A 13,985-nucleotide genomic window follows, 5' to 3' on the forward strand; every position below is an offset into this window, starting at 1 on the left:
CATTGTGTTCTTGTTGGTCAGTGTTAGAGGATCTGTGTAACAGCTGAGGCTTAGCCTGACAGTTAGCCTGCCCTGGACCAGGCTAGTTTCCCAGCATAAGTTGCCAGGGTAACTGAGTTTGAACTATTTTAAGTTTGCTTTATGAAACAGAATCCACCGACAATAAGTCTGACTAACCGAAATAAGCCTGGCTTGTATTCTAATCTTGTTTTATGGAACAACCCTCAGGACTTTTAATTTGGTGCAGTGACATGACGTCATAAGGCTGCGCTGCGCTCACTCATCTGTTGGGATTCGACTAAAGAAAGGTTTGTTTCAAGAATTTAATGTTTAAATCGATAGAAACCGTGCAGTAGCCTATTTGTTATTTGTTTACTTTATTTTTTTTAAACGATTTGAAATTAGTTATTTATTATTGATTAACATTGTAAGGCTTTATCTGACTTTAATGAAGGATATTTTTGTGAGTAAAGCGCATCCACACATGAGAAACAGTAAACTTAAGTCTCATTTCACTCCCTCTATCGTGAATCAGTTTATCATAAACACGAATTCAGTCACTGGTCAGTAGTGATGGAGAAACCGAGCTTTTCGATACTCCGAGTCAATTGAATCAAATACTTTGCGAAATGATTCAGATTCGAATAGTTTGAATCACGACACATGAACGAGAACAACAAACACTTAAACATGTGTAATGACTAGTATGCTTTAACAAAACCAACTGCTAATGTTTTCATGAAAGTGTAATCATTTAAATATTGGCTAAAATGTAGATCATAAATATCTAAATGTGAAGTGCCAGTAGTTTGTGTTTTTATAGTAGTTTGCAGAGTTAGTTTTGAGTGTTTTTATACTCTAATCAGATTTAAGTCCATTAACTCTCTTTCTGACTGACTCTCTTACCAGTGAACTGAACTACTGAACTACAGCTGATTGAGACGTGTGGATGTATTTTCTTTCTGTTAATTCTCATCTTAAACAGGACAAACACACAGAAAAAACTCCTGGTGAAGCGACTGAGATCCACGTGACTATTATAAAGATGGCGTTTATTAAAGAGGAGACTGAAGACATAAAGATGGCGTTTATTAAAGAGGAGATTGAAGACATAAAGATGGCGTTTATCAAAGAGGAGATTGAAGACATGGGGATTGAAGAAACATTTAGAGTCAAACATGAAGAAACTGAGGAACAAACAGGTTGGTTTCACTCATTTCATCTTTATTAAAATGTCCCAACTCTACAAAAATGGAGAATATAGCAGAAGTATAATCACACAGAGATTAATACAGAAGTAGCCTAAACAAAATAATTATTCTGTTTAACATTTAACCCAATATCTACTTCTGAATAGAGAGCAATGAAAAAGTCTGTATAAAATTTAAATATTCTGTAAAATGTATCATTGTACTTCTATAGTATCATACTGAACTGGAGGGATTTTGTTTAATCCCAAACTGACTGATTTTTGCGGCCTAAAATGTCTAGTTTCGGTGAAAATACACAACAGTCAACATTCTTCTAACCATTTTATTACTTTTCTGACCTCAAGAACTATTGGGTTCTGCAATTTCTAAAAGGAGAACAGTGATATTAACTTAAAAATATAATTTCAACATTTTATTTCAAATGTAACACCAAAAAAAAAAAAAAAAAAAAAAAAATTATTGAACAGGATTTTGTGATTTTGTGAAACTGGGGTTGTCAGGTCCTCTAGAGGGGTCTATGCTCCCCCTTTAGAAAATTTTGTATATTTTAAAGGTATCAATCAATTTTTTTATAGCCTATGTATCAAATATGTATCATTTATTTGTTCATCTCTCAATCATTATGTAGGCCTATTGCATTGCTTTGTGTTTTAAAATATAGCCTAACAATTGACCTTCCATTCATATTTTCAGCATATCATGGGCCATAAAAACCTGGGATATTAAATATATGACAAACTTTTTTCTTTTATATTTTGTCAAAAGGTAAAAAAATGTTCCATTTTAAAAGAAAAAAAAAAGAAAAGATTTTCTGACTATTAATAATTATTTCAGGCTTTACAGGGTAGATAAATTAAGCCCTATGTGAGCGGGACGGGATTAGTTTTGCAAGGGTAGATGGAGTAATGTAATTTTACCAAAGGACGTCTGTAATAATAATTGCCAATTCACAAGTGATAAGAAATCTTAGAAAAACTGGCAGAAGTGGGAGGGGTAACTTGGTTTTATGCACCGCCGTCATCTTCCTGTATTACGTTGTTTCCTGATATCACGTGCGCAAACAGATATATAATCTATAACAGTGACTACGTTTACAAGCTGTCAAATATTGGGTTAACCCGACCATATTGGGTTATGGTCAGGTTAAGGTCACTATTTGGGTTTCTGAAACATTCAGAATAACCCGTTTACATGCGTGAGTAGAGAGAGTTACTCCTGTATACATGGAATTTGTAATCAATTGGTAATATCCCGGTGTAAACGGCGACGCAGGGTTAGCGTCTGGACGTACGGACAACCTTAAGACGCAATATGCGTCATTTCCGATTCTTCTTCCTGTATCCAAAGACAACAACAACAGCAGCAGCACGCGGATAATGAATAGTTCGGGGCAGATAGCGATCGCCTTTGTTTGCGCTTTCCTCCTGCGCTCCAAAAGTGTGTTGCTGTGCTGCGTCTCGCCATGTTTACCTCTACTTCTTCTTTACTTCCGGTATACTGCACGCGGGTTTCTGTATGCGCCGTCTCTACTCAAAAGACCAAGATTCCTTGCGAAGAGAACATGCGCAGAACACAAATCAATGTTCCTTTTGATGGGGATATGCCGATATGCGTTTACATGACCAAATATTCGGGTTAGAAAAGGGGTACCCCAGGGATCCTAAAGTCGTGCCACTCGGCCGCCATCTTGGCAACGCCTCCGGGCAGCTATTTCGGACTAACAAGACCAGGCTCCTATCTAAATGAATGGGCAGAGAGTCAGAACTGCACTTTCACTGGTCACCGGGACATAAAAACTGCATGTATAGAAACAGCAGTAAAATATGATAAAAATCGCTGAAAAAGTTTGATGACTTTGCCCCAAAATAAGGTTTAAAACGCCTTTTTCCCCACAGGTTATACTTTTACTACGCATGCGCAAGGGTTCACGTTCACGTTCACGACACCAACTTCATTTTCGTCTCTATCCAGAATGCCGGTGTTGTGCCAGCACGTAAACAATTACATGTATTTAAATGTCTGAAACCTAAAATAAACATTATGTGGTTAAAAACACTGAACAGTTGTGATAAAGCCTATGAAAAGCGCTGAGCGCGTCCGTCTTTGGCTCAGCGCCAGCCACAGCGCGAAAGCACAGGTTGAATATGGCAGTTATGTCACGTCACTCTACATTCGCTCCTTAGTGGTCAGCTGCTGACTGTTAAAAGCAGAGGATTGGCTTTCCAGCGGGAGGGGCGGGACATGTGCATACAACCGCCATCTTTGCCGTTACGGGTTTTCCTTATATAGTTGTATTGAGGATTGAGGAAGTGGCATGTCTCATATAAATTGTCTCTGGTATTACCCAAGGTATTTTTTTTGGACCTTTATACAGAAGGTAAAAGTCGCCGTAATCTTTACTGACATTGTCAGTGATGATTACTGAGATGCACATTCGGGTATGTATATCCGCGGGACTCGCATGTGGCGCTGAAATCTGTCTCTTATTAGCAATCATGCCCTGCTTCATACCACAGTCATGTTAAAAACATCAATGTATTCATCATCTATAAACATTATTAGATCCTTCAGCATGACGAAAAGTCCCATCATTCCGCTTATCACTCCGTCATCAACCTATGCCTTTGTTATTGTAAGAGGTTAGCAACCCCTAGCAATTTTTTTTTACATATTGTAGATTTAAGCCAATCCGGTCCGAATAGGGCTTAAGTATTTCTACAATATAACAAAAAGAACCTTAAACAACAGTGGTCTACTTTTAAAGAATACACAAAATGTATAAAGTAAACAAATGTTTCAAATAGATTAAAGTGCAAAAGATCATAACTATAAAGAATCCGTACACAAGTCAGAAAGGTGTCGTAGCCTGCTGTCTTTATATTACTGAATTTTCATTCTACTTGCCTTGTTCCTTTTTGCTACTTGCGTATTGACTTGGAAGCAGCAGACGTCTTTTTGACAGGTGATTGCCATGGTGAATCGTAATTTCGGAGCTCTATTGATTATGGCTTTTCATAGTCGCGGTGCACGCTTTTAAATCCGAGTCAACCTACTCAATTCCCGATATGTCGTCATACGGGGAAAGGTAACCTTCCCTTTCTCTGCTTTACCTGCCCAGAGAATTTGGCCCACCCATGAGAAAATGAGCTGCGCGAGCACGATATTGTTTTTTCCTCGAGAGACATCATGGCTTGCAAACGAGCGAAGCATGGCAGTTGCTCAGTGTTTGAATGTACAAATGAAAACAAGTATTTTTTTAGTTCCTTTATCCGAGCCTCTGAAGAACCAGTGAGTTATTTTTTTTTTCTCTGGAAAGGCGCTGGCATAATTTACCAAAGTTTTGTATGGTCCAAACATTTCACCGACGACTGTTTCCTCAACTTGGGCCAAAACAGAGCTGACCTTGCTGAATATCTGAAAATAAATCGATTGAGCTACCAAGCAACAATTTCTGATGTTTAATTGTTCAAGTTCAGACAGATTATCTTCTCTCTCAAAGTCATTCAATACTGTTTATGTATTAGTAAATCAAGCCAGTGACTAAACGATCAACTTCATGCATTCTTGTATAAGAAAATAATCTTATTTAAACTGTGATTAAAATGTATACAGAAAGCGATCAAAGAACAATCCCTTTCCAATCAGCCAAGCTTTCAATCACACAACACGAGTTTATCTGGACATTTGCCAAAACTTGTTATGAAAACAATGATGCTGTTAAACTGCACAACGAAGATCTTACTGTACTTACCTCATGTTTGCATTGGTGAAAGCATTAGTGAGAGCAGCAAACACACCCTTCAAACAGAACGTTCAAATCAGAGGCTAAAATCAGGCTTGGAAAAATGCCTTTTATTTCTAAATTCTGACAAAAAAAAATTTATTACGTTTTCTGCAGACATATAAAGGGTGTTACAACAGATGTAAAATGAAACAAGGTGTCTGAAAGAAAAAGAAAATCAACAGAACAGTTCCACACAGCAATATAGACCCCCACCCATCAACCCCTAAGGCCACCCGTAGCACTCACAAGTAGATAATAAAAAATTTTCAAGGTGGATGCATTGCAGTACCTCTCTTATCCAATCGACATGTGATGCTTCCATTTAAGGAGGATGGCACGCCTGGCCAGCAAAGTAGTAAAGGCAATGACGCAGTTCGCTGTAGCTGGTATACATGTGATTGGGGAAAGGCCGAACATGACAGTCAAGGAATTAGGGACAAAAGTGTCATTGAGGGCCTGTGAGAGAGTTCTGAAAATGTTGGACCAATAGTCTGATAGCACCGGGCATGACCAGAACATGTGAAGATAATCGGCTGGGGATTGTCTGCATCTGTTACAGGCATCACTTCTGTTAGGAAACAATTTAGCCAGTCTGGCATTAGTGAAATGAGCTCTGTGAAGCACTTCACATTGTATTATGGCATGTCTATCACAAATAGATGAAGAGTGAACTAAACTGAGAATGTTTTTTCACTGGTCAACGGAAATGTCAATGCCCAAATCTTGCTTCCAGATTAGTTTAAGGGAGTCAATTGGAGATTATTTTACCATAAATGGTTGAAATCAGTTGTCTTTGACCAGAGTCGAAGGTGAGAACTGAATCAATTGATTCGGGTGGACGATTGGGAAAATGGCAGCCTGGTTAAAACCAGACCCTTCTCAGTTGAAACTGAGTGTAGGGTCTGGCGAAGCTATGTAGATAATTCATTTCCAAAGGGGTGTCACCAACCGATGTAGCTCCCTTCGCAGGGAGCTTGATTGACAGGCGATCTAACCAATCATAATCCGCCATCCGCCATTTTGTCTGACAAAGCAGTCAGGAGAGATAGCAGATTAACATGGGAGGATTTGAACATGAATAACGGAGTGCACTGACGTCTTTCCGCGGTTAAAACAACAATCCTTCCCATGTTCATTCATGTTTATTTGATGCTATAAATGAACTAGAAGGAAGTGATGATTGGTTCACGAGCAGCTTTAACTGATGCTCTACAGCGATCTGTCAGACACATTAAAGAGCCACAAAACAGTATATAAGAGGAGAAGACTTCGTTTTCATACAGGTCGTTTAGAGTAGAGAGACTCTTAGCTGCCCAAATATCAAAGAAGCTGTCTGAAAGGGACGGGGAAAATAAATGATTATTTGAAATTAGCATATGAATCGATGCTCTATGTAGACCCAAATTGTTTTCTGAACTGATGCCAAATCTTGCTCGATTTTGTGTACCCCCAAGGGGAAGCTGGGAGCAGATATTAGAAAGTAAATAACGAGAGGAAGATATCTCTATATGCACCCAGGGCGGACTAGAGGCACAACTTTTAAGGCCAACCCAATATAGAAATTTATAGATGTTACATGCCGAAAAGTAGTATCTCAAATTTGGCAGTGCTAAACCCCCTTCAGATTTGGGAAGCTGAAGAACTGACTTCCTGATGCAAGCTGGTTTGTTATTTCAAAGGAATCCATTCAATTGCTGATCTAAATTAGCAAAAAAGGATTTATTAATGGAGTCTGGACTCTGGAAGATGCTGGAAAAGATACAAAAACTTTGTCAGGATAACCATTTTAATTTGGTTTGCACGACTTATTTCAGAAAGGGAAAGGAACTCCACCTAGCAATATCTGACTTGCATTTTTCCAAAAGTGGTGTAAAGTTCTTAAAAAACAAGTCTTTAAGGGAACCGGTGATAAATATCCCCAGATATTTAAACCCATCCAAGGCTAATTTAAAGGGGAATGAAGAATGAGGAAGAGATTTAGCCAAATGGTTAACAATAAAAAAAAAAACTGGCTTTTTTGAAAGTTTTAACTTGTACCCTGATAGGCAGCCAAACTGTTCTAGAACAGATAGTATATGGGGGAAAGAAGCTATGGGGTCGGAGACGTACAATAATAAATCGTCTGCATAAAGGGAAGGTTTATGGACCAAGCCATGGCATATTCTGACAATTTTTGATGAAAAAACATACTAACATTATAAAGGCACCCCAGGAAACATGATTAAATAATCCATGCCATGGGACCTTTAATTCACTGCTTCTGGTGTGTTTTATCAGGGTTGGAGCTGAACTCTGCAGGAAAGGTAGATTTCCAGGAACAGGACATCTAGTGCAGGGGTGGCCAACATCAGTTCTGGAGAGCCACAGTCCTGAAGAGTTTTTCTCAAAACCTTGTCAAAAACACCTGAACAAGCTAATCGAGGTCTTGAGGGTTACTAGAAAGCTACAGACAGGTGAGTTTTTATCAGGGGTTGGAGCAAAACTTCAGGATTTTGGCTCTCCAGGACCGACACTGGCCACACCTGATCTAGAGTGTTTATTACATTCCTATTCTTTGCTGAAGCACATCTCATAAGCATTTATTCTTACACTGTCAGAGTTTTTTTTTTGTTTTTTTATTTAAGTTGCCATCCACCACCAGCATTTTTATTGATTTTCACTTTCGTCAATGGCAGGAGAGCATTGTGTCATAAATGAGTGATAATCTCATCATTGGACGGGAAAGAGTTAAGAACCACTGTTCCTGGATGATAAAGATTTTTTATATTAAAACTTTTTATCAAAATCAAATAAAACATAAAGGATGTACTTACTCCGCAGGGTGGCTGGGCGATCCCTTAGAGATAGGGTGAGAAGCTCGGTCACTCAGGAGGAGCTCAGAGTAGAGCCGCTGCTCCTCCACATCGAGAGGGGTCAGCTGAGGTGGCTCGGGCATCTGTTTCGGATGCCTCCTGGACGCCTTCCCGGGAAGGTGTTCCGGGCGCGTCCCACTGGGAGGAGACCCCGGGGAAGACCTAGGTCACGCTGGAGAGACTATGTCTCCCGGCTGGCCTGGGAACGCCTCGGTGTCCCCCCGGAAGAGCTGGAGGAAGTGTCCAGGGAGAGGGAAGATGGAATGGATGTACTTACACTAGGCGATCTGAACCGTGCCCGAGCACGTTTGACCCCCTAAGTCTGGTTTGTTTGACTAGTGTGACTAGTGTGTAGTCAAAAGACAGGCCGATGCCAATCTTTTGAAATCCGGGTCGGCCGATGGCCGATAAATGCTGCCGATTTATTTTGGCCGATATTTAGCCGATTATGTGCTTGTTTTTAACCTCTATTTGAAAGATAAAATGTAACACAAATAATTACTTAAGATAGACAAAATTTCTCAACAAAAACATTTATTGAACACTTTTTAGCAATATGCACTTGTACAAAAGACAAAAAGACCTTGAGATATGTTTGGTAATTGTACCTGAATGAATTGAAAATTAATTTGCTACATTTCAGATGAATATATTTGGTTTCCTTAACATTTTAATTACTAAACACTTTGCAGTTTGAATGATGTCCTGATAAACAAAATGACGGAGTATGTTTTTATGTTTCCACTGTTCAATCGCGCCCGCGCCTCACACACACACACACACGCGCGCGTTTGCACACAAATATAAGTAAACACTTTGCGACTTTAAACACACGCGACTTTTCGATCGCGCCCGCGCCTCTCTCTCTCTCTCTCTCTCTCTCTCTCTCTCTCACACACACACACACAACATATTCCAGCATTGCAATCTTTAGCAGCTACATCGCAGCTGGAGCTAAAGCAGAGCTACAGATTATGTGTCCCTAAAGAACCGGCGTATCTAACAGTAGTTCCGCATTACTTTGCACGCAAGTTTTATTTATTTTTATAGCGTATATTTTCCATGGAAATTTATACACGAACCGTGACGCATGTACCGTTTCGGTTCAATACGAATACATGTACTGTTCCACCCCTAGTCTACAGTGAAATACAGTCACACATTACACTACTGTTTGGCCAGCATTTTAACTGTGTTTAATCTAGCATTCCGTTAGCTAGTAGCTGAAGTTAACTGCTGACTAGTGTCAAGTGCAGCGAAGCGATGTTTCTGTTATTCTAACGTCCGTTTTCAGAGCATCCAAGAGAAGCACAGACATAACAGTAGCACTGAAATGAAGCACAGAAATGCGCCTTGATATTCGGTCCGGTAAATAACGGTCGTTAAGGCTCCAGTGCCGTATTAGCTCCGGGTCTGTCTGTAGCTACCCAACCCTAGCGACAACGACGCTAGCAAAGCAAAGCCAGTCCTTCACTAGCATATAGTTGGTCTCTTTTTTTATTACTTATTTCTCTGCATTGAGTGGCAACCCTCTCAAATATAAGACACACAAACAGAACAAATAAAAGTCTTAGATTCACTGTCTGTAAATTCTTGCTTACTTATTGTGACATGATAGCAACCCTTCTGCTGTGCTAATGCAACCGCAACTACGCTATCAATTTCAAAGTAGCCGAACGTCATGTCGCCTATTCATGTTTTTTCTCTAAGTTGGCAGTAACATATCAAAAGTTTTTAATTAAAATATAAAGGAGTTTTCTCCAAGGAACTTAGCTCCTTCCTTTGGCATTGGATGAGGTCTGCTCACTCTGCTGGAGAATGACTCTAGGCGCAGCGTGTGTTGAACGCGTGTTCCACAACAACAACAACACTAGGCTGCCCACAGATGCGCCTGCCTTATAATCGGCTTGATACACTTGGATATTGGCCGATGCCGATTATGTTCAAAATGCAAAAAAATCGGCCGATATCAGTCGACCTCTAGTGATTGCTCCGCAAAATGCACCAGAGCACGGAACAGCTACTACTTTTGTGTGCGCTACTGTCATCATTACGACAGCAAACATATTCTACTACTATTTGAATAGTACACTTTTCAATTAATTTCATTCACTCGAGTATATTTATAGGGCCCTATAAAATCCGTTTTATTTTTTCCCAAATTCTGTTTTATTTTTTCCCAAATTCCATTTTTTCCGTTTTAATTTTTGCAAATTCCGTTTTTTCCGTTTTAATTTTTGGGAATTCAGTTTTTTTTACCCTTTACCTTTATTTTAGTCGTAAAAAAAAGAGTTTTTAATGTTAATGATTAAAATGTACACAAATAAAATAGGAATGACCCTAAATTTATTGAGGTAACAAACAAAATTCTCATTTTAAGAGGTGTTAAATGTGGTTTGGTTTGTTTACATTAGTGAATGTATAGGCTAACTAACATGAACCACGAGCAATACATTTGTTACTGTATTTATTAATCTTAGTTAACCCTAACCCTGTATTTTTATTATGTTACTTCACACAGTGCATTAAGCTAACTAATGTTAACAAATACAACTTTTCATTTAAATAATGTAGGCTACTAAATGGTGAAATTAACATTAATAAAGATGAATAAATGCTGTAGAAGTGCAGTTTATTAATAGTTAATGTTAACTGATCTAGTTAACTAGAGTTTAATAAATGGAACCTTATTGTAAAGTGTTACCGATTTTGTTATACACCGAACCGATTCAGTGTTGGACAGATCAGATGTTCATCCATTCATTAAAGTGAATCGGTTCAAAGGAGTCATTAGTTCGCGAATCGGACGTATCAATAGCAGACTTGTACGCGTTGTGTGATTATTATCCCGGCAGTTAGGACCTCGCGCAAGATTTGTCAACACAGAAAACATTTCATCATTGGATAGGTTTTGTTTAGTTTATTGAAAGTGTTTTTTATGTCAGCTGAATGGGCGGAACGCTTTTCAGAGAAGAAGGTAAAAAAGTTTTTTTTTGCACAATTCACACCCAGCGGTAGCCTAATTCAGGAAAAAAATATCCGAATGCTCCACGTGAAACTATGTTCTTCCGATCTTTTACCATTGTGTCAATTCTCAATTGATTTAGATCAATAAGCGCGAGGGAGTGAGAGAGAGCAAGACAGTTTGAAGACGCGCGCGCTGCGCGCGACGGAGTGAGAGAGAGCAAGACAGTTTGAAGACGCGCGTGCGACCGGGCCTCTCTCTGCTTGTTCTTTCAGTAATATGCGATTTTCCCATGGATTTTCCTGAGACATACGTTTTTCTCCCACACAAAAACAGATTTTTATTCCAAATATGTAAAATTCCGCGAAATTTCGCGTTGACACTAGATTCCGCGTTAATTTGCCAATTCCGCGATTCCGTCCGCGATTCCGTGATCGCGGAAATTATAGGGCCCTATATTTAGGTTTATAACGGGTCCGATTCTCACCTTATTGATAACCAGGAATTGTAGTTAGTGATTTAAAGCTACAAATTCCTCCAATGTCAGCTCTCTCCTAACAAGCTGTTGATCTTAATGTGATGAATAAGGGGCAAAATGTGCAGTGGTAGGATCCTAGGTCCCGGTTTTAAAACCACTGGTGTATTGAGGAAGATCTATATATGGAATGGGCAACTCTGATCAAGGATGGAGCTAAACTAAAATAGTGACCCTCTAGGACCAAACTCGCATGCAAATTTAACCCAATCCCACAATGTCTTTAGTCTTCAGGACTGCTTGAAAATTACAGTCAGGTGTATTTGATTAGCAATGAAACTTAACTCTGCAAGACAGTGTAGGATAGAATAGGGTATAGAGCATACATTTTCTTGGTTTTGATGCTTTAAATGTCTAAATTAGATTGTCTTTTTTTTTTCTGGCCCTAGACTCGATGGCACTGAAAGAAGTGAGTCATAAACTTAATGAAAGGGAAGAAGAGAAAGAACATTATGATAAACATTATTTCATGACTGGAAAAAGATTGACACCGGCTAAAAAGACTTCCTCACAAAAAAGAGCTCAAAAGACAGGACCTAGAAGCAATTTCACCTGCCAACAGTGTGGAAAGAGTTTCAGACATAAAGGAAACCTTAATGTCCACCTGAGAATTCACACTGGAGAAAAGCCTTTCACCTGCCAACAGTGTGGAATGAGTTTCACTGAAAAAGGAAACTTTATAGCCCACAAGAAAATACACACTGTGGAGAAGCCGTACACCTGCCAACAGTGTGGAAAGAGTCTCAGACATAAAGGAAACCTTAAAGCTCACATGAGAATTCATACTGGAGAGAAGCCTTACACTTGCCAACAGTGTGGAAAGAGTTTCAGTCAACAAGGAAGCCTTATAGTCCACATGAGAATTCACACTGGAGAGAGTATTTTCACCTGCAAACAGTGTGGACAGAGTTTTAGTGGAAAAGGAAACCTTAAAGCTCACATGAGAATTCATACTGGAGAGAAGCCTTATACCTGCAAACAGTGTGGAAAGAGTTTCACTCGAAAAGAAAGCCTTAAAGTCCACATGAGAATTCACACTGGAGAGAAGCCTTACACCTGCCAACAGTGCGAAAAAACTTACACTCGAAAAGAAAGCCTTAATGCCCACATGAGAATTCACACTGGAGGGAAGCCTTACACCTGCCAACAGTGCAAAAAGACTTACACTCGCAAAGAAAGCCTTAATGCCCACATGAGAATTCACACTGGAGAGAAGCCTTACACCTGCCAACATTGCGAAAAGACTTACACTTGGAAAAGAACCCTCACCAGGCACATGAGAATTCACACTGTAGAGAAGCCTTGCATCTGCAAACTGTGTGGAGCGAGTTTTACTAGAAAAGGAAAACTTAATGCCCACATGAGAATTCACACTGGAGGGAAGCCTTACACCTGCACTCTGTGCGGGAATGGCTTCACACGGGAACAAGGCCTTAGGGAACACATGAATATTCACACTGGAGAAAAGCCATTTGCATGCAATCTGTGTACAAAGAGTTTCAGACGTAAATTAACTCTTAATTACCACATGAGAATTCACACTGGAGAGAAGCCATTCAAATGTGCTCAATGTGAAAAGAGTTTCAGATATAAAGATAACCTTAAGTGCCACATGAGGATTCACTCGAAAGAATTTAGTTGTCGTCAGTGTGGAAAGAGTTTCACAAATAGGAAATACCATAAGAATCATGTAATAACTCACACAAGAGAAAAGTTCCCATGTCTTCAATGTGAGAAGAGTTTCCCATTTCAAAAAAACCTGAAACTGCATTTGCAAACTCATTCTGGAAATTAATTGCTGTGTTTATCAGTGTGACAAGGTTCAAAGAAGGAGCCATTTCAAAAACGTTTCTCTTGTCATCATGCTTACAGATACACCTGAAAAGGCATGCAGAACTGAGGCTCTGCACTTTAAAATGGAACCAGTAAATATGTATCTGTGTGAAATGATGGCTATATTCACATATCTGATTTTCCATAAAAAATGTTTTGTTGTCTTTTTTTACTGTGTTAGTCTATTCACATGACTTTTAAATGTGGCCTGTATCAGATACTCATCTTCTACGACTCCAGCCCGGAATGTTCAGCACAAGTGATTCACCCATTGTGTACATCCACACCTGACCATCTCCTTTGCACTTGTCACAGTCCTCCTGTATTTTTAGTTTCTTAGTAGAGACTTGTTTAGATATATTTTCTGTTCTTTTGTTTCAGTTCACATTTCTTATCTATTTGTGTCTATAGTTACAAATCATGTTTCTGTGGTTTCACTTGTCTTGTTTAGTTCCTTGTTTATCCCTTAGTATTTATGATATATGATGGCGCCTGCGTGTTTGTCAGCATGTCATCTGGCTTTGGAGTTTCTTTGTTTGTTTATGTGCATTATGTACCTGTTCATGTCACGGTTGTTGAATGCATTGTTTCCTTTTCGTCTCGTGTCTGTGTTTGTTTATGTGTGAGTGGGCGTTGTCCCGCTCACGTGTCTGTCAGCGCTCCAGCTGATAATCATTATCATCACCATCACTGTTCACAGCTGCAATTCATTCCCGTTCCCTTCATATACTCACACCATTCTCTGTTCCAGTGTCGGATTGTTTGTTTGAGGTCCCGTGGAGTTGCCGTCTCAGTGTTTCGTCTT

At 39.4% G+C, this 13,985-nt stretch overlaps 1 protein-coding gene across 1 annotated transcript; it reads left to right on the forward strand.

Annotated features, from left to right (window-relative positions):
- The first annotated feature begins 245 nt into the window (after nt 1-245).
- Nucleotides 246-13,494, forward strand: LOC307156784 (uncharacterized protein). The gene is made up of 3 exons (XM_079868323.1): nt 246-308; nt 986-1,202; nt 11,737-13,494. The coding sequence occupies exons 2-3, from the start codon at nt 1,046-1,048 to the stop codon at nt 13,140-13,142; spliced, it is 1,563 nt and encodes a 520-aa protein (XP_079724449.1). The 5' UTR covers nt 246-308; nt 986-1,045; the 3' UTR covers nt 13,143-13,494.
- Nucleotides 13,495-13,985: the final 491 nt, after the last annotated feature.

This window comes from Squalius cephalus (genome assembly GCF_949319135.1).
Source record: "Squalius cephalus genome assembly, chromosome: 4".
Classification (NCBI taxonomy): domain Eukaryota; kingdom Metazoa; phylum Chordata; class Actinopteri; order Cypriniformes; family Leuciscidae; genus Squalius; species Squalius cephalus.

What these genes read in the sequence shown, in the direction of transcription:
- LOC307156784 (XM_079868323.1), top strand. Translation starts at nt 1,046, where the DNA reads ATGGCGTTTATTAAAGAGGAGACTGAAGACATAAAGATGGCGTTTATT. An exon ending in AGAAACTGAGGAACAAACAG is followed by an intron (nt 1,203 to 11,736) that starts GTTGGTTTCACT and finishes TTCTGGCCCTAG; the next exon opens with ACTCGATGGCACTGAAAGAA.